This window comes from Rhinopithecus roxellana, chromosome 15 (assembly GCF_007565055.1).
Source record: "Rhinopithecus roxellana isolate Shanxi Qingling chromosome 15, ASM756505v1, whole genome shotgun sequence".
Classification (NCBI taxonomy): domain Eukaryota; kingdom Metazoa; phylum Chordata; class Mammalia; order Primates; family Cercopithecidae; genus Rhinopithecus; species Rhinopithecus roxellana.
In genome coordinates, this window is record NC_044563.1 from 130,102,834 (window position 1) to 130,124,544 (window position 21,711).

The window sequence follows — 21,711 nt, forward strand, 5'->3', positions numbered from 1 at the left end:
TTCCTAAATAATTTAAACCTAATAAATGAGCTTGTGATCATTTAAAACATACTCAGAAACCTTTATACCTATCCTAAAGTATTGGCACTTTGGTATTCAAAAATGTTGTGCCAGAGACTTTTCCCCTTACCATAAATTTTAATTTATGAGTCCCTGCAACAGTCCTAATGAAGATTAATTATTGCAGTACATTCCATAAAATGTGCTCAGCTTTCTCCTGTCAGCAAAGGCTACCGCATTTAGAATTGGTAGTGAAAATGTATCACATCCTTAATGTCTCTTTTCTAGCTGCTCAGTACTAAAAACAAATTTGTAAAAACAATTTCATCTAAGAAAAGATTGATGGGCTCAGACTTCATTATAAACATAACTGCAAAAGGAGAGGAAAAAACTGGTCCTCTTGGATCAGGATTCTAATAATCAGAAAAGGCTGGGGGTGGTGAGGAAGAACAAGAAGGCAGAAGACTGCACATCACACCACTACTTCACATATGTGTTTCCATCTGTAAAATATCTACGACGCCATTTAGGACCGGCAAAAAGTTTTTGGCCCCACTCTATTTTTCCGGTCATAAATCCATCAGTTAACTGCACAGGAGTGTCTATGCTACATGCATGCCCACACCATCACTTCGCATGCAATCTCAAGATTTCCCTAAAGCTCATCCAGAGAGTCCAGGTTAAGAATCCCTGCTCCACAGCAGTTTAGAAGGTACAATTGTCTTCTCCCAGATTAAAAAAAAATTAAACATAATACAAGTTGAGTTTATGCTATGCATTTTTCTTTTCTTTTCTTTTTTTTCATGCTTAAAGGCAAATGTATTCAGTTCCTTTCCATGCAGCACACAATAAGGTTATCTATGTGCTTATTTCTTTTCCAAATCAACAGTTCAGGACAACCTTTCAGGATCCACTCATCCTCCACAGTCAGTCATCTTGCAACGTGTTCTCATAAGTGTCTTGCATGGGGGTAAAGGAACTTTCTTGTTGACCTACAGACTGACCAAGTAGGGGGTGTACTGGGAGGAGAGCTAAGGACTATTGTCTCTTCTGCCACCATCAGGCTCATGATGCCACATTAACTTGTACCAGCAGATGCTTATAGAAGCCACTCGGATTTGCCATGGCAGGGAGGAAGGCATAGGAGAAGAGCAGGAGGGACTCAATGTCCTATGATGGAGTGTAGAGGCTGCTAGCTGGAAAAAAACAGGAACAATGAACATGAGGTCATCTTCCTTAGGATGTCATGCCAAGCAGAAAGCCTCCGAAAAATCCCCCAGTCACTAGAACATTCTTCTTCACAAATGACACCACCTCCTCAGCTTTGCTCCTGACCTCGGTAGGTATCTGATTGCTCTTACGGATCTTCAGCTGCTCTTTGGCTTTCTTCATGTCCTTCTCCACTCGTTGCCAGTCAACTTTGATGTACCCAGTATGGTTTGCAAGTTGAAGGAGAAAAAATCCACCTCCCACAGCTGTTGCAGCCAACTTTCCAACCTTCTGGAATATGAAACCCGTGCACCATCCAGTGACACCTCCAATGATCAGCTGGGTTGCCACGCTATACTTTTCTGCTGAAGGTCCAGATTCCTGCCCGAATAGCTTACGCCACCATGGCTGCTTCTTAGCAAATTCCGCAAGGTCCAGTGATTCAAAATTTCCCTCAAAGTTTCCTTGAGTGGACGCGGCCATTTCGGTGAGCTTGTCTCGCGAGGACACACGCAGAGGATCTGCGCGGGAGGCCGTGGAGTGGCGCTCAGTTGTCGCCACCACTTGGCTTCCGGCACGTGGGGCAGATGTTTCCATTCCCAAGGCGGCAGCGGAAGAGGGCGGGCCGGGCGCGCTGCGGCTGCTTCCAGTCTCCGCAAGCGGCTACATCACAGAGCTCAGCGGGCGGTGTCACTGCTATGCATTTTTCTCATGGCTAATCCGCATGTAGAACATTTTGTGCTCTCCAGAAACACATCTCATCTGCTTCTCTCTCAATCTACTTTCCCTGATTAGTTTTCAATATCCAAGATCATCACCTACCCAAGCATGTCCCTAATGTTCCAGCTATCTGGCAAAATCAAGTTTTACAGTTTAGTCTCACTCTTCATTAGTCCTTCAAGTGACTTCAAAGGAGAAAAAACCCAGTCTTCAACAAAGCTGCCCACTAAAACATTACTTATAATTACAAAATAAAATCGTATCACACAAGAACCCAAAACCTAAGCACGAGTAGTACAATCTTTAAAAAATTTACTAACAATTTTTAAAAATTACTTACAATAACAAAAATTAAAACCCATTAAAATTACTTGTAATAACAAAATAAAAACAAACAAGAACCAAAAACCTAAGCATAGGTGAAATAAAATCAAACAAGAACCAAAAATCTAAGCATGGATACAATCTAAAAATTTTAAAAGGGAGATGGGCAAGGAAATTATGGTGTAACCAAGTGATGGAAAGTTTGCAGTCATTAGGCATTGAGTGCATTCTATGTGAATGCAACGTGAAATGACAAAAAGAAACATCCTAAGAAGTCACTCACAAAGGTTTTTTAAGTGAAAACAAAGTTGCAGTGCACCAGAGTTAGGGCAGCTGCCAGAGAACCCTACTAGCAAGGGTGGTTCATCTTAGCCTCATGCCACCCTGAACCATTCGTCCTTCTTAGAGATCCTGGCGCGTCTGAAAAAATGACAGGCTCCCAGCTGTCCTGAGTTATACAATGGTTGATTAAATGATAGAGTAGAAAGCACAGGGCAAAAACAGTAACAGTAAAAGAGTAGCTTCTTAAGCTCCCAATTTCTCACACTATGTCTTCCCCCATCTTAACTCAGCCCTCACCCCAGAAAATAACATCCTCCTTGCCCAGTGTGTAGCAACCCTTCTCTAAAAGTCTGAAGACAAATATTGCCTTTCCCACCCCCACCCCAACAATCTGCCTCAGGAGTTTCTCCAAATATTCTTATTTTCAAATGTTTGACAAGTAAGAAATGATTAAGATTTTCTCTTGAAAGTTGCTCAGGCATGTGGGAATGGGGCACATACTCCTGAAGTTGAAAAGAGTAAGAGGAAAGAATGGCAGGCACACAATAAATTCACTACATAATTAAGCTGAGCCAACTTCTTTCCACATCTGCTACACACAATGAGACTCAATCAAGTAGAGGTTCAAGTAATTGGAAACTGTAGTGAATAGTATTTTTTTAAACAATCATCTAGACTAAGAAAAAGCTCTTTTAGCTCCAGCCAAAAACAAGGAAATGAAAATGGCTTCTGAGAACTTTGTTTTCCAAGTGAAAAGTCCTCCCACAAATTATGAAGCCGACTGTAAAATCTTAGAATAGGTACTGAGCAAAACTTATTTAAGAGATGTCACAGAACTCAATACTAGGAGAAACCACAGAGGTTAAAGTAGTTCATCTACCTCATGTAAGAGATCATTTTTAAAGACAGGCAAGTTCACTCAAAAGATAGACAAATGAATATGGAACAGATTTTTAGAAACAAAACAAAAACCCAAATAAAAGAACAAACATGCAGACTGAAAACCTTGATTAGTCTTTTGATTCAGAGGTGTGTAAAAATAGGTTAAAAGAACCACCTAATTATATTTAGACGTGGAATCGTTTACTCTGTACAGGAAAAGGTATCAATCCATACATAAGTTATCATGTCTAAATGACGACAATGGCCTCAGTACAAACTACAGATGTAATTGGTCTTATGCTACCTAGAATAATCTACCAAATACCCTACACCATGTAAGAATTCTTGATAAAGCCACCTGCCTTAAAGAATGTAGTCTGCAAAGCAAAGATTGTTATAAGGTACCAAGAGTCTAGTCACCACCTTTTCTTTTTCCTTTTTTTGTTTGAAAAAGGTTAAGATTATAAACATTAAAACCCTAATTTGACTGGATAATGAATATCTGGAACATCCAGCTGTTTCTTTTTCATTGTATTTAGTACTTTGCAAATTTTCACATCATTAACAATTCACACGAAGATGGCCAAACACCAAACATGATAAATGCTACTAGATATATAAAAATTAATCTTATATGTTCCGAGTCAAGTCTCTCAGCCTGTGAAGCACAGCTGTAAGAAGCAATTTTATTGAAAGAAGAGTTTTAAATGGAATATGATTAAAGACACTCATCTCGCTTTAGAGGTCACACTTTTTAGAAGTGCAACTTACCCTCCCCTCTGCTCAGTTAACACTTACACCTAAGTCTGATTTAGTGTAGACATCACTGCCTTCAGGAAGCTCTTTCTGATCCACCAGGCCTAGATTGGACCCATCACTTATGTGGTCTCCATGTTCGTTCCCTACCTACTCCATTCCCTACCGCCTCCCCCAGTGCACAAACCACAAACTAATCCATCACACTGTTGTGTAATTGCTTATTTAGCTACCTGTAACCTCCATGGAACAAAAAGCTTTGTGAAAGCAGGAAAGACATTTTTCCTGTTTAATGTTTTATCCTCTGTATCCATGCCTGGCCCATGACAGGCATTAAAACATTTTTAGTTGAAAGAATAGATGGAAGAAATGTTATAATCCAGAGACTAACAGATCAAGTGGGTATTCTTAACTCTTAAGTAAAATATGATTTAAATAATGCAGAAGATTCTTACTCTATTCCTTGGCACCCCATATAGAAGCTTTTAAAAATATTTTTATTTTGAACGTGATGTAACTTTATCGTATGGACAATTTGAAATGAAAAATCATTCACAAGCCCAAAGGCAACTACAGTATCTGAGGTCTTGGTTCCTCAAAAGGTACAAAACTCTTGCAAAACTTACTGGAGGTAAGAACACAGGATTCTGTGCTGTTCCCAGCAGACCAATAAATTCAATGAACGTCACAAAGCCCACTGAAACAGAGAGCTGGGTTTCCTACTAAGCTGTTTTGTCTACAACAACAACAACAACAAATCCTAACATCTATTAATTCTACCTGTGTTAACTCCACATTTTCGAAGAAAGAATGAGAGGTGAAAGCCAGAGTAAAACGCAGTCTAGACCAATGCGTAAGATGGATAAAGATGAGCAAAAAAGCCAGAGAACATCAAAGCAAGCTCTCGCTTCTACACCTGTTGTCAAAAATAGCACATGAAAGCCTAGATCCTTAAATGGAGTTTGGACATCTGGCCCCAACTACTTCTGTACTACGGGTAAATTAGCTGGTCCCCTGTTTCACAGTTCTGTTTTTGAGGATAAATAAACTATTCATGGCAGCATTCTTAAAGCTCATTAAAAGAAACCCAAAGTCATATAATTTTCATTGTCCCTGAAACCATATTATAAGCAAGATCTCTTTTGGTAATGCTAACTAAACTGAGTTGAATCCACATTAGAACCCTTTCGAAATCTCAGTGCTGGAGATAACAATTCTGATAATCCTAGAGGGTCGAAGGTAGTTTAAAGTATATTGCAGCTATGCACTGAACTGAGAAAGAAGGCAGAAGTACAAACTCTTTAAAACCCTGTCAGACCTCCCTGAGGGGAACTACTGACCCCAGATTCTGTCATTCTCCACTAAATCTGGCTCTCCATTGCCTAGTTCCAACTGACAGTGTCTTTTCCACGTGGAGCAACAAAAGTGTTACTCATGCTGAATATTTATGCGTGTCAATAAAGTGAAGGAAAAAGAAACACCCATAGAAAACTTTCCAAGAAACTAGCTCATGCTACTTAATTTGGGACGAATATCTACTTTCTAATTGGTCTATCTAGTTCCATAAGAGCGAACTCATCTCTGAAACTGCTAAGTGTATGGCCAGAGAATAACCTACTGAGAGATGTGATGCTGTCTAAGAGGCCAGAGTAGTAGCCTTGCCTTAATTACTGAGTAGAGGGTTAGAGACTGCACAGCAAGTAAAACCTGTGAACCTATCAGGAGGACCCACTAAAGCTGACATCACAAGATCTTAGCACATAGTTGTACAGCTTATGAGAAGCAAAGAAAAAGAAGGTGTAGCCAAACTAGAAGAATACAGAAAAACTGTACTGGTGCTACTATGCAAATAGTAACAACAACAGCAATTACTACTGTCAAAATTCTAGTATACAATCTTCCAAATACATTTTCTTTATCCAAAACAATTTTGGTTTTAGTTTACATACATCTTGATTAATTGCCATTGAGGTAAAGAAACCACAGAAAATGGAGAAAAATGGAAATTAAAGCATAAATAGAAATTACAAATATAGGTTACTACTTACAATTTATTCCAAATCCTGCCTGTTAGTACAGGAATGGCAAATAGGTTTTACCTTCTGTATCAGTTCCAATTGATTGATAGAGACTGTGCTGAGGACTGCTTAGGACAAATGGAACTGAATAGAGAAACAGCCTACCTTGAATGAAGGACAGGGGAAATTAAGCACCAGTAATATGTATCTGCCATCTGGGGTCTAGTCCAGTTCTCAACTGTGGGCAATTTTGCTTTCTCAGAGATACCTGACAATGTCTAAAGACATTTTTAGTTGTGCCAAATGGTATTGTCAGAGGCCAGGGATGATGCTACACAGCCTATACCCTTCACCAAACAAAAAATTATCTGAGCCAGAATATCAATAATGCTGAGGGTGGGAAACCATGGTTTAGTGAAGTCTATGTTATGGTTAGTCCATGGAACCAGGTCTTTAGTCAAATGACATTATCCTGAGCTATCTCTCTCAACACCAGGGTAATTCTATACACCTAACTGAGATTCTAGAACTAGGGAATCAGTTTAATTTACAAAGATCACATTGATCTGTCCCTAACTTTTATTGTGACCACAGACAAGTTATTTTAGCCCTTAAAGCCTTGGTTTTTTTCATCTAAAAGGAGGCTGTAAGATTAGACAATGTCTGTGTTCACAGGCCAAAACAGAAAACCTGCTAGGAAGCCCTTATACACACTACAGGAATAAAATCCCTCATCAGTAATCAAGCCCTTGCTGATATCCTCCTCTTCAACAAAAGACCATTTTTTGTCAGCTTAAAACAAGTTGATCAATCCCAGTCTCCACTAATGCAGACTTGTTAGCTGTGCCTGAAATTAAAACTGCTGTAATTTTCATATAATGCTTAAATACTTTCCATCTGAACACTTGTCTTTAAGTTAAGATGCTTTGTCATCTCTCAAGGTACTTCTACCTTCTTGTTCATCACCAATACACTATATGAACTCGGCTTCTTCCAACTCTCCATCTATATTCTGTCATCTCTTGTATCATTCAACCTATTAATATTAGGACCAATGATATAGCCTCTTACAACTACATTTCTTTTTTAACCCTGTAAATCTCCTTCATCAATCAATTAATCAATTCAAATATGTCAAGGCATTCTCTGTGCCATGACATTAATACTAGGGGTGGGAAGTGAGGCGAGAGCATTAAGTGTTGGTACAAAAAAAAAAAAAATGTAAAGACAATTTCTAGGTACAAAACATTTACAGTTAATTAACAGGATGAAACACATGAGCTACTAGAGAATAAGTTATATTAACTAGGTGGTAGTATGGAAATGTCACTATAAGGGCAAGAAATGACAGAAGAATGAAATGAAATGCCTGCTGTACACAGATGAAAGATGACCCAGAAACTATCATTAAAAATGTTAGGGAAAAAACCCACATAAGTCCAATGCAGAAGGATTGCTGACATCCTACCAAAGGTTTCAAAGGTTGACTCTATCTTTTAAAGGTATATTAGACAGATACGCAAAATATGGCTGCAGAACTGTAAGAACCAATTAATGTTCCTTCCAGGTAATCAAGTTACATGGAAACACTTGGAAGATAATGACTCAAAGTCATGTATGTTACATTAAATCACATCTACCAAAATACAGACCCAATAAACCATTCTACAAGAGGTACATTTATATAAGAACCCAAGGGGCAGCAAACCTGATCCCACTGGGGTTCATCTAGGTCTCAGACACATACACCAAGGAACTCAGTGTGTACATTTACTCTTAGAGGTCAATTTTCAATGATTAGATAATATGCCCAGAGCCTAAATTATTTAATCCTTATGGCACAAACATTTATATATTTTTGTAAATCCTAACCAAATTCTTTTCATCTGTGGTGCCTCTTGTGGTAGTAAAGCAAACATGTCTACTACCTAGAGCCTACACATGCTATATAAAGCTAATATGTTCAACCACCTAGTTGTCCAACAGCAAATGGAAGTTTCTGGCATCACCTCAGAAGACTGCATTTGGATAAGTGAATTTTCCCTATTAAAAAATAATTCATGTTTAAATATGCATGAGACTCAAATGAAGAGTAACTCTGTCTCCCCACAGCATTTTCACCTAAGAAAATCTTTAAGACCTTTTCATAATGTTCTTGTTTAAAACAAATTATAACTCTCTATGGCCTGTTTCTCCAACTCCAAACTCCCTGTGCTAGCACTTCAAGGGTTCCATCAAGCTTCCTCTTTCCTTCAATCATATTAATTCTGTCATTAGTACCTCCCTTCCGTAAAGAAGCTCATTGGTTTAGATCGAGCATGAGGTTTAACGTTCTCAACTTTTAAATCAATAGACTCTTAATGTAATCTAATACATAGTACTCTGAAAACAAATGCTGAGCAAGTCATACTATTATTCAATTCTTCACATTTCATTTGTTTCTGGCAATGGTAGCAAATAAATAATCAATAGATTTTAAAGTGAAGGAATTTGTCAAAGATTGTTTCTGTACCGGTTTTCCATTATTTTATTTATTAAAAACTATTTTTTTTTTTTTTGGTAGATTCAGGTTCTCACTTTGTTGATTAGGCTGGTCTCAAACTGCTGGCTACAGGCAATCCTCCCGCATCAGCCTCCCAAAGTGTTGAGATTATAGGCATGAGCCATGGCGCCCAGCCCCTCCAGTATTTTATTTGTTAGTTAATTCCATATAAAAGAATGTGGAAGAATAATGTCCCCTTTTTAAAATTCAAGGACAATTTTTAGCAGTATCTTTAATAGCGTTCTTTGACAATGAAAAAAAATAAAACCCTAACTCTGTTTGCAGAGAACATATCTTAGTGCATCAAATACTTAGGCATAAAGGACTCAGAGAAAGATAAGGAAAAAAAAAAAAAAGGAAAAACACAACTCATCTATCACACATATCCATTAATAAGGATTATAAAAATGATCAAAAAGGCCCTAACATGATCAGAAAAGCGTATTTCTAGAAGAATCTGCAACAAAATGAGTAAAAAAATAGCAGCAGGATTTCCAAGAATATAAGTAAAGGTATATTTAAAAAAAAAAAAAGCAACAAACATCTCGGAGTAGAACTCTTAGTAATGTCTTTTGGATTCATTAGAAGACTCATGTGAGTATTGAGTATGCATTTCATACCAATGGTAAAAACATACCTAATTTTATTTTCCATATCTTCACTATCTGAGTCTTCAGAGCTTCTGTACTTATCTGGATCTGGGAGCGTGCTTGGATCAAATCCATCATCATCATCATCATCACTCCAATCCAGAAAGGCTTCCTCTTCATCTTTGGCCTAAAAAATAATAATAAGGGAAATTGTAGTTGAAGAAGTCAGTTGATAAATAATCAGGTTTTATTTCCAGACCCAAATGGATACCCCTCTAATTGACATCCTCAGATTAGAAGCTTTCTTTTCTGGTAAAGGCAAGTGACTTTCAGAACCACAACCATTTGCAAAGAGAATGAAAATCTTTATCATTTCAAAAATAAAATAAAATAAGATTCAGAAAGCAAATCACTACTCAGTCCTTTAAATACAATACAGGAGAAAATTGTCTATTTTATTATTTCCATGTAATTCAACTCAATTATCAAAGAAATAAAAGCCAAGTGCTGTGGCATGCTCCTGTCATCCCAGCTACTCAGGAGGATGAGGCAAGGGGCTTGCTTGAGCCCAGGAGTTTAAGGCGGCAGTACACAATGATCACGCCTGTGAATAGTCACTGCACACAAGCCTGGGCAACATCTCTAAAATAAAATAAAAATAAACACAAAGAAACAGCATATAAAGTTGTTTTAGTGCTCCTGTCCACACATCTAAGTTTCAAAACTACCAAAAATATTAGGTGAAAATATAAAAGACCAGAAGCAAGAGTACAGTAACATTTGTCTGATTTTATGACCACAAAAGTGTAAGTCTTAAAAAACTATCAGATCTATTAACTGGGCAGGGTAGCATGTGTCTGTAGTCCTAGCTACTCCAGGGGCTGAGGTGGGAAGATCTCGTGTGCCAGATGGCTGAGGCTAGAGTGAGTCATGATTGTACCACTGCACGCCAGCCTGGGTGATGAGTGAGATCCCATCTCTTAAAAACAAAACAACAACAATAATCAGATGTGTACAAGTGTATTTATAGTGATGGGTCTTCTAAATTCAAATGCAAGTGCAAAGTCACTAAGAACAATGGGAAAAGGGGAGGAACACCAAGAAATGGGAAAAGCAATAGTGCATGGGAGGGAATGTATGGAAGTTGAGATCTTTTCAGTTTCATGCAAGCAGGTAGGTAAGGGGGCTTTTTTTGTTTTTAATTTTTGGTCCTTATTTTTGTCAAAAAACAAAATAATGCAAAATTAAATTTATTATACATTTATGTTATGAACATCACATAACACATTTATTTCTGGTAGATTGGTTTTGTCAACTACTAGATAAACCAAAACTAGCAGTGGCACATGCATTTAACAGAAAATTTTAAGCAGGACTAAAAAAATTTCAGGGTTTCTTTCAGTTACCATCTTTACAATTCTTCTTCATACCAAATGATACAAACTTCAATGATTCTTTGATTCTTTTGATTTCAAATGATTAATGCTCGTTCCCAGAAATTGAATAACAATGCAGAATAGCATAGCAATAGTAATAAAATTTACTTTCAAATGGACACAATGCTATTTTGGATTTTGTTTAATGTGTCTCTTGTCATTGACAACATCCAGGCCTTGCTATTTCCTGACCTACAAAATGACTGCAGTGTTGATGCTATACCGTGTTGTCTGCGCTTGCATTACAGTCAATTCATGACAATGACCGATAACATGTATAACACCTATATTATGGAAAGCATGATGTGACTAATTAATACCTTTAATTTATTAACAAACAAAACCACTATCATTTACAACACAAGTCACTAAGTTAAAAATATCACCATAATGAAAACATTCTGAAGTACAATGTCTTTTTAGCAAAGCCTCGAAGTATGTACTTTCTAGCCATACACGGTAAGTAAATGGACATTCTTAGCTGCTCTGTCTCTATCTTTGATTTCATGAATCATTTAAGAGATAATTTACAAAAATGGGACTGTGAAAGGAAAACAGGGACGGCAAAGTCACTAAGCCAGAGGGAAGTCAAGCTACGGACTGTGTCAGGCAAACCTGTCTCCCATTTTATTCCTAAATAAGAGAGCTACAAAAGCTACATACCTCCCTCGCAATTTGCCCACAAGGATATTTTTTGTGGACAAAGGACAGACAGAACTCAAAGTCATCCCTCTGCTCATGTGAGACAAATGCTTCTCTGAGTGCTTCCTCTGCCCTGTTGTTTCACTGTAAGGCGTGAATGATTCCTCTACCTCCGCCTCACATGTGATTTGTGTATTTAGTAAGAGGCTAATCAGAGACTCAAAAGAATGCAACTGTTTATCTCTTAGCTACCTATGACCTGGAAGTTCCTTCCCTGCTTCGAGTTGTCCTGCCTTTCTGGACTGAACCGATGTACATCTTACAGACACTAATTGATGTCTCACGTCTCCCTAAAATGTACAAGCTGTGCCTCTACCACCTTGGGCACATGTCCTCAGGACCTCCTGAGGCTGTGTCATGGGTGTGTCCTTTAACCTTGGCAAAATAAACTTTCTAAATTGGTTAAGATTTGTCTCAGATATTTTGGACTGACAGAACCATCCTCGTTTTTACCTCCTTTTGACTTATTTTCATGAGTCAGACAAATATTCTCTGACATATCTATTACATCACAACTGTCCAAAAGAGCGGGACAACTCGAAGCAGGGAGGGGGGGTTCCAGGTCACTAGGTAGATAAGAGACAAACAATTGCATTCTTTTGAGTCTCTGATTAGCCTCTTTCTAAATACACAATTTACATGTGAGGTGGAGGTAGAGGAAAAGTCGCTTGTGCCTTAGTCTGGCTCAGCGAAACAACAGGGCAGAGGAAGCACTCAGAGAAGCATTTGTCTCACATGAGCAGAGGGATGACTTTGAGTTCTGTCTGTCCTTTGTCCACAGGAATATCCTTGTGGGCAAATTGTGATGAGGGTATGTAGCTTTTTTAACTTTGTAGCTATCTAATATAAGAATCAAATAAAGACAAGTTTGCCTGACACAGTTCCCAGTCATGTCAGTGTGTTAGGACACCATGGCTGGAAACTCACTGCTCTAAGTAAGGGAAAACCATTTAAGTATTTTAGCAGGAAGCTAAATTAGTACCTTAGAAATGCAACAATAGAAAGGGTGGTTGGAAGGTATAACATTTGAAGGAAGGATGTAAGTTTTAAAACTGTAATAATTAACGAGGGAAGTAGCAGTGGAGATGAAGGTGGAGGATCGGTACGAGAGATATTAATGAAGGAGAATCAACTAGACTCTATGGATTACAGGGGTATTATAATGGACAATGTTTGCACCTCTCTTCATTCATATGTCCATACCCTAATCCCAATGCGATGGTCATGAGGGTGGAGCCCTCATGAATGGAATTCGCACCCTCAAAAGAAGGAACTAGAGAGCTAGCTAACTCCTCTTCCACCATGTGAGGACACAGTGAGAAGCCATCTACAAATCAGTAAACAGGACCTCATGAGATACTAAATCTACTGGCACCTTGATACTAAACTTTCCAGCCTCTAGAACTCTGAGAAATGTGTGTTGCTTAAATTACTTGTCTATGGAATTTGTTACAGCAGCCCAAAGTGACTGAGACAGGTACATAATATATTTAAGAGAATTAATATATACAGAAGCATAGTCAGTAAACATCAGACCTCTGTTAAATACAGAAAGAAGACAGCAGTTTAATAAACACTGAGAGGATACCTTACAAAACATGCTATGGTCTGAAGTTTGTGTCCCCCGCAAAAATTCACGTGTTGAAACCTAACCCCCAAGGCAATAGTATTAACAGGCAAAGCTTTTTGGGAGGCCGCGACAGGTGGATTGCTTGAGCTCAGAAGTTCTAGACCAGCCTGGACAACATGGTGAAACCCCATCTCTACAAAAAAATTAGCCAGGCATGGTGGCACGCTCCTATAGTTACCTGCTACTTGGGAGGCTGAGATGGGAGAACAGCTTGAGCCCAAGAGGCAAAGGCTGCAGTGAGCCAAGATAATGCCGTTGTACTCCAGTGGGTGATAGGATGACAGAGCTAGCTAGCCCTGTCTCAGGAGGAAGAAAAAAAAAAAAAAAGTTGGAGGGTGGGGGAGCTCAGGTCCTAACAGTAGAGCCTATCTGAATGGGATTAGTGTCCTTATAAGAGGTCTGAGGAACCTTGCTCAGTACCTCTATGAAGAAGAGAACAAGCCCTTACCAGACCCTGAATCTCTTGGCACCTTGATCTTTGACTTCCCACCTTCTAGAACTGTGAGCAGTTAATTTCTGTTGTTTATAAATTACCCTCAATCTAAGGTATTTTGTTATAACTGCACAAATGGATTAAGAGGGAGATGTCTTCATTCAACAAATCTTTATTAAGCACCTATTACCTATAGCAGACACACTTTTAGGTTCTGGAGATGCTGCAGTGAAGAAAATAATGTCCCTGACCTGGTAACAAAATGGGCTGTTCTGGAACAGTTACCCACATAAGTATGAAAATGAAAACCACAAACTCCACAAGCCCTGCTAAATGTCTAACATTTGATACAGACAGAAAGCAGTTTTCACCTTATGGATCCCCTAACATGTGGCTGACTGATTGTGCATTCTGGCTGTCAACATGCTTCTTTTTCTTCATATTTCCAGGTTGAAAGTTGCCACCACTACCCCCTCACCAACTAGTTCTCCCATCTTTCTCCACCCTTCCAGCCTGCTCAAAACAAGAACCCCCTATCATCCTCAGACACAGACATACACAGACACACATATTCCTCAAAGCCCTGGGCAGAGAGAGGGGGAGCATTTCACCCACATGAAGAGATCAGTGTCACCTCTATAACTGGCAGTTTCCGAAACACAGTTTAAGAACCCCTGAGGAAATTATTTCACCTAAAATAGGAATGACTTTTCTTAAAACAGTTAGTTGGAAAACTCATTTACAAGTAGGGCAGGTGAAAATGTCCCAAAACAGAAATGTTACCTGACTGGTTATTTTGGTTTTGGTTTTGATAATGGCAAAAAACACAAACAAGATGAGGCAGTCTCCTACAACAAACGTACAAAGTGCTTTAACATAGAATAAATTACTAGATCTTCAAAGCCTATGAAGTAGGTCAAAAAGATCTATTGTTCCCATTTTTGAAATTACAAAACTGTGCTTCAGATGACTAAATTACTTACCGAGGTCACACAAACCTGGACATACACAAGGGGTTTTCTCCTACATCACCCTGAATCTCAAATCTCATCATTAAAGCTTTGGATGTGCTTGCACAGTGTTTTTTTTTTTTTTTGTTTTGTTTTGTTTTTTTTTTTTCAGTATCAAGCGTATTTTACAAGCTTTGTAAAACATGCAGGTGCTTCCTATGATACCTTACATGTGGTAATCTCCACTTTCCTTATCCTTGGCTCCCAAGCCTCTTTTTGGTTTTTGTTTTGCCTAGAATATTGCACCAGCTGCCTAATGGGCCTTCCTGCAAGTATTCTTTCCCCAATTCTGATCACTCCAGTTCTGTGTTGTAATTAGAATTTTGAAATAGATCTCAAATCTGACATGTGATAATATAAGACACCGGTTTACAACACATGTACTTTCAGGTCCTGGCACTAGTCCTAGCCTCTTTCCACCTCAAGTCTTCATGCATGCTATTTCTCTCCTGGAACATCCTCTGCTGCTTTTTGCCTGTTGTGGTGCCTTCTAACATCAAATGCATGGTGCCTCTTCACACCAATCCAACAGGTACCAACAGGTGCCCAAAAATACAACTCAATTCTGTCAGTAACCATGCAGAGTATCTTAACACAGATCTCACAGGTCAAAGGTTCAGTCCCACAAGACTGTCCACACTTCGGACAACAGTGGCCAGTAGACTACAAATTCAGGGGTTCCCACAGGCCCCTCTCAGGTTCCATAACTCTCTACAACTTTTCACAGAACTCAGGAAAGTGTTTTACTTAATGATTGCCCATTTATTATGAAGGCCTAAACTCAGAAACAGCCAGAGGAAGAGGCACAGGGCAACGGAAGGAGTGGGAGTGAGGCACAGGACAAGGGAAGGGGTGGGAGTGAGGCACAGGACAAGGGAAGGGGTGAGAGTGAGGCACAGGACAAGGGAAGGGGTGGGAATGAGGCACAGGACAAGGGAAGGGATGGGAATGAGGCACAGGACAAGAGAGTGAGGCACAGGACAAGGGAAGGGGTGGGAATGAGGCACAGGACAAGAGAGTGAGGCACAGGACAAGGGAAGGGGTGGGAGTGAGACACAGAACTTCATGCCCTTCCTGGGAGGGCCACCGTCCCAGCACATGAATGTGTCTGCCCATGCAGAAGCTCTCTGAACTCACTCTTCAAGGGCTTTTATAATTCAATCTCCAGCCACCCTTCCCTTCTGGGGAGGTTGGGGGAATAGGGCTAAAAGCCCCAACCTCTAATCAACTGTTTGGTCTTTCTGGTAACCAGCCTGTACCCTGAAGCTATCTAGAGACACCACCCTAAGCCACCTCATTAGTATAAATGCCAAGTGCTGAAAGGGGACTTCTTAAGAATAACCAGAGACACTCCTGTCACTCAGGAAATCCCAGGGGTTTAAGGGTGTTCTATGCCAGGAACCAGGGACAAAGACCAAACATGTTTCTTTATTCTATACCTGATAACACAAATCATCAAGTATTTCTAAGCATCGCTTCTTCAGTAAACTTGTAAAAAGCATCTGTTTCACAGGACGACTGTGCAGGTGAAATGAAACAACATAGGTAAAGCACTTAAGAGTACCTGGCACACAGTAAGACCCTAAAATATGCTACATAATAACACACTTTGCATTTCCATTCCCCCAGAACTCAGCAAAGTACATGGTAATGTCTGTTGTCTGACGCCAAATATAAATGGGACACAGGAGTAAAAACATATTTAATGTATTAGAGACCCACTGCCTGATTTTTTAAACAAATTTCCTAATTAATCTGTTGCCCTAGTCATGCTAGGCTGTCAGTGATTATCAGTGAGAAAATGTATTAAAAGCCTAAATGCAGAGAATTATCTTTATTACGTTCCTACATGCCATACAGCATTTATAAAAACAAAATAACCTTTACGAACTGAATTTAAATTTTAGTTATTTAATTCCATCTAGGACTTAAAGTCTTCCCATATTGTATGAATTAAAAGCAAAATGTCAACTTTGAAATTTCACAAAGAGGAAAAATTCCAAAATGTATTATAAACTATTTTTGATTCCAACGAGGAATGTAAAGATTAAAAAGAAAATTTTAGAGAAAAGTGAGGCAATCAAAACACATTTTGTTCCACTAAAAAAACTTCAAAACAACTTTCTAAGAATGCATTAACTCTTCATAGTTTTTAAATTTAAGATAAAAATTGATTGCTAGGGATAGCTGACCATCCTCAGTAGTTAAAGAGAGACTGATTTTGAGATTTCCCCAAGCTATAAATCCTAGGCACTAAATTATTTACAGAAGAAATTAAAAATTTTTCTGAATTATGAGCACAAAAAGGTTAGTGATGTTATTAAATGCATCACTGAAAGTGAGTATGTATTTACTAAGGCAGATGTGCAGAATAGGAAACGTAACAGCAACTGACAGTGCTGAGAAATATGGTTCCCACACCATAATGTTAAATTTTAACACCCTGGCCCTGTTACCTTTTAATAATAATGTTGTAACACTAACAAAAATATTTCACAATAATGTTAGTTTATCTGCCTCCTAGAAATTTATTCTACAATGGTGATTTGGGTTACAGCGTAATACTGATTTATATACTTGATCTTTGGTATATGACCAAATGTGTATGTATTGGGTGCACCTCTAATATATACTGGCTTAATTGTACTTTAAAATCCCAACTTTGATCCCCTACAATTATGAGGATCTTGCTAAGAAACATCTCTGCCCTTCCTAACATCCAGCATTAATGTATACAATTGACACAGCAAATGAGAGGAAGGCAACACATTTCAGCTCTGACCGCCTAACCATATAGAAATCTGAGGGGATGAGAGGCAATGGGAATTTGAGACCAGCCTGGCCAACATGGTGAAACCCTATCTCTAGTAAAAATACAAAAATTAGCCGGGCATGGTAGTGGACACCTGTAATCCCAGCCATTCGGGAGACTGAGGCAGGAGAATCACTTGATCCTGAAAGATGGAGGTTGCAGTGGGCTGAGATCGCACCACTGTACTCCAACCTGGAGGACAGAGCGAGACATCGTCTCAAAAAAGGAAAAACAGGGGGAAAAAAAAAAGAGGCAATGGAGGATGCTGGGGAATGATAAAAGCCATATTGAGGAACAAGCAGGTAAATTCAGACAAATGCCACCTCAGTACAGAATTGGTCCCTTCAATAAAGTAGCACTTACACAATTTCCTCTCAATACTTTTTTTTTTTTTCTCATCATTCTAAAACAATGGGAATATCTGACTGAAGGACTATGAGGAAGTGATATAAATAATGCATGCAGTGAATAAAGTTAAGAATGGCAGGCAAAGGGCTGGCACATGAATATGCAAAGCCCTAAAGAGCATATTCCAAAATTGGAAGGCTCTTCGGAACTTGGAATATTCATTTAACAACTGTTTACTGCACACTTCCTGGGTGCTGAGCATTGGTATAAAAGAATGTAATCTGAGACACAGCATGCCAGTAAAGGACTCTGATTCAGCATTTTAACCTTAAGACTTTTAGCAAAATGAGATTTTTTCTAAGGCTGCTTTGCACAAAATTCATTCTTCTTCCTAAATTGCTTACTCACTTGCTTTCTTAATATATGAATATTCTACTGAGCCCAACAGGATACTGATGATGCTACAATTTCATAATGCCCTATTAAATAATGGTGCATCCTACTGATCATCTTTATTTCTTGTCTTTTCTGAGAAATGTTAAACTAAATAAGATATTAAGTAAAAGAAAAACTGCAAGTCCAGTTCACTATTTTTCTTACAATAATAAACACTATAATAGGAGATGAGTCACAAGACACTAATTTGACTTCTGCTCCACTAATGGCTAGTTGTGTGTCCTTAGGCCATCAACTCAGGAAGCTTCTGCTTCCTCATCAGTTTAATTTGAACACTGACATCTACCATTCAAGGTTGTTATGAGCACTGGAAGAGAAATGCATGTGATGATGCCTATACTAACATTTACCATCAACCCATGTGCGTGCACCGGGAAAAGACTTTCCAGCAGTTTGGCAGTCATATCCTTAAGGACCCTCCTGCTTTCTCTAAATTCTAAACATAAGGAGAAATGTGAAATATTTACATCATCTAAGGAAGCAGTGTATCATACTAGAAAAATATAAAATACTATACACAAAAGAATATAATTGAAACTAAATAAATGATTAAGGCTCAAAGGAGTATCAATGTTAGAATGAACTACAGTTTTGTTGTTGTTGTTCCTGTTGTTGTTGTTGTTGCTGCTGTTGTTTTGAGACGGAGTCTAGTCTCGTTTCTGTCGCCCAGGCTGGAGTGCGGTGGCAAGATCTCGGCTCACTGCAAGCTCCGCCTCCTGGGTTCACACCATTCTCCTGCCTCAGCCTCCTGAGTAGCTGGGACTACATGCACCCCCCACCATGCCTGGCTAATTTTTTTTTTTGTATTTTTGGTAGAGACGGGGTTTCACTGTGTTAGCCAGGATGGTCTTGATCTCCTGACCTCATAATCTGCCCGCCTCGGCCTCCCAAAGTGCTGGGATTACAGGCTTGAGCCACTGCGTCCAGCCCAGAATGAACTACAGTTCTTGAGGAGGGTAAATAAAAGTAACACATGCTAAACTAGGTATTAATAGTAAATAGTTTGATGACTAAAATACTACTCCATTTAAAAAAAGGAATATATACAAAACCATGGATGATACGATTTGGGTCTGTGTCCCCACTCAAATCTCATATTGAATTGTAATCCCCGATGCTGGAGGTGAAGCCTGTGGGAGGTAACTGGATATCACAGGGAAGATTTCTCATGAATGGTTTAGTACCATCCCCTTGGTTCTGTCGTCTTTGCAGTATCTCGTGGTTTAGAAGTTATGTGTCACTCCACCCCCCTTCTCTTACTTCTGCTCCATGCCTTCTGCCATGAGTGGAAGCTTCTTGAGACCTCCCCAGAAGCAGATGCCTCTATGCTTCCTGTATAGCCTGCAGAACCATGGGACAATTACCCAGTCTCAGGTAATTCTTTATAGTAATGCAAGAACAGCCTGATATAGTGGATGAATCTCAAATGCACCCTGCTAAACCCAAAAAAGCCAGACCCCAAAGGCTACATGTTAGATGACTCAATTGATAAGAAATTCCAGAAAGGCACACTTATTGGTACAGAAAATAGATCAGCAAGAGGGCATTTTTGAGGTGATGAAACTACACTGCATCTTTGATTATGACAGATACATCACTATGTATTTGTCAAAACCCATAGAAGTGAACCACAAACAGTGAATTGTACTGCATGTAAAATAAAAAAAAAAGGACTCCTCCACGGAATAATACGTAAATTTAAAAAAAAAAGGACTCCCCGACAGAATAATATTTTAATGACATTTAAGTGTTCACAGTGGGTTAGAACATAAAGAACGTACTATAAAAAACACGTATAGAGGAAACTTCAGGTGGTGGGACTGGATCACAGGATTTCCCCCCGCCTCCTTTTAAACAATCTAATAGTACCTTACAATAAATAACATTTTTGAAATTAAAGAGATGAAATTGTTTTAAAACTCTAAAAGATCTTGGTATAGAATATATTGTAACAGGTTCAGGAGAGCTTTAGATTAGGAGTTCTTAACCTGGGGTTCCTGGAAGCCACAAAACCACTGAAATGATATGAAAAATATATAGTAAATATACGTAACACATTTTGTGGGGAGAGTAGAGCCGTAACTTTCAGAGTTCATGGGCAGCCCGCAAATCCCAGTTACTGCTGCTCGGGGCTGAACTGCTAATAAGAACATAGGTCTCAAATTAGACTATCCTGAACTTTAAAGGTCATTCATCACTGAAAGCCTTGAACATGTTTTAGGTTTCAGCTGCCTGGTGACACATGCCAATCTTAGGCTGCTCAGAAGCAGAAAAACAGAACAAAAACACAAATGCTACATTTTTTAAGGGCAAGAGTTAATAACATTTCAATAATTCAGAAAACAGCCATGGAGTCAGTGGGCTCATGTGTCTCTCTGGCACATGGCTACATTTTCAATCTTTGGCCAAAACTGTCGTCTCTCAGGGGAAAAGAAAAACCCTGACGGAGCTAGTTGAGATCTCTTTTCAGAGAAGTAAACAGAGGAGACTGGGTTTTCAGTCATGCGCATGTCTGGTTTACTACATTCTTCATCGTTTGTTCCATTAATTTATCATCACTTCTCCAAGCCAGAACCCAGTCCATTTCTCTCAGTGAGCTATTGAGAAACTACTCTGCAGCTACTAAAACTGACTCATATTTGGTGAAAAATAAATAGCAATTTGAAATCAGAAATGAATTGAATGAATTCAGGTTTTGACAAATGCATATGAATGAATCCAGCAGAATGTGAAAATCCATTAACCATGTGCATTCAGAAACACTAACTAGAGGGGAAAACATTCCTACCAATGTAAAAATTACCAACTATGACACACCATCTTGACAAAAAAGTGTCACCTTGATACCACCAAATTAAATGTCATGGAATGAACATTTCCAACCAAAAACCATTGTTGTCCTTTAGCATTTTATAAAGAGGCCTCAGCCACTTCTGCTGAAACCACCCTGCTCTGACACCCTGCTCTAATAGAGTAGGGTCATTTCCAACTCATTGGTTTTAAATAAAATGTCCATTTATAAAAAGTAAAATCAGAGAAAAAATATTTTTTTCTCTGCCTTCCAATTCCCAATATTATAATACCAATGACTCAAGGAAAGTGGAATCAAACAAGGAACTTAATTAAAGAGTACTTTACTTTGGAAAACAGGAAATCTTCAAAAAGTTAATCATAAAGTTCTCATACAACACAGAAACTACAATCCTAGGTATATACCCAAGAGAACTTAATACATATTCACAGAAAAACTTGCACATAAATGTTCATAGCAACAGTATTTATAACAGTCAGAAAGTGAAAACAATATAAACGTCTTATAAATGGTAACTGGATAAATAAAATGTGGGCTACTCATATGATGGAATAAAATTGTCTCTTGGTATCTGTGAGGGATTGGTTCCAGGACCCTTTATAGTCATTCCTCAGTACCCATGGTTGGTTAGAATCAAACAAAATCCATGGGTGCTGAAGTCCCTGATATGAAATGGTATACTATTTGCATATAACCTATGCATATCCTCCCATACGCTTTAAATCATCTCTAGATTACTTATAATACCT

General features: G+C 38.7%; 1 protein-coding gene and 1 pseudogene across 2 annotated transcripts in view; both read right to left on the minus strand.

Moving 5' to 3' along the window:
* The window catches only part of DDX10 (DEAD-box helicase 10), a 283,829-nt gene that overhangs the window by 15,037 nt on the left and 247,081 nt on the right, over positions 1–21,711 (minus strand). The window contains exon 17 of the mRNA XM_010371338.2: positions 9,371–9,510. Coding sequence (XP_010369640.1) covers positions 9,371–9,510 — 140 coding nt within the window. The remainder of the gene's footprint in view (positions 1–9,370; positions 9,511–21,711) is intronic.
* On the minus strand, positions 795–1,899 carry LOC104668578 (annotated as a pseudogene). Its single transcript, XR_748841.2, has one exon. The product of XR_748841.2 is annotated as an FUN14 domain-containing protein 2 pseudogene (transcript).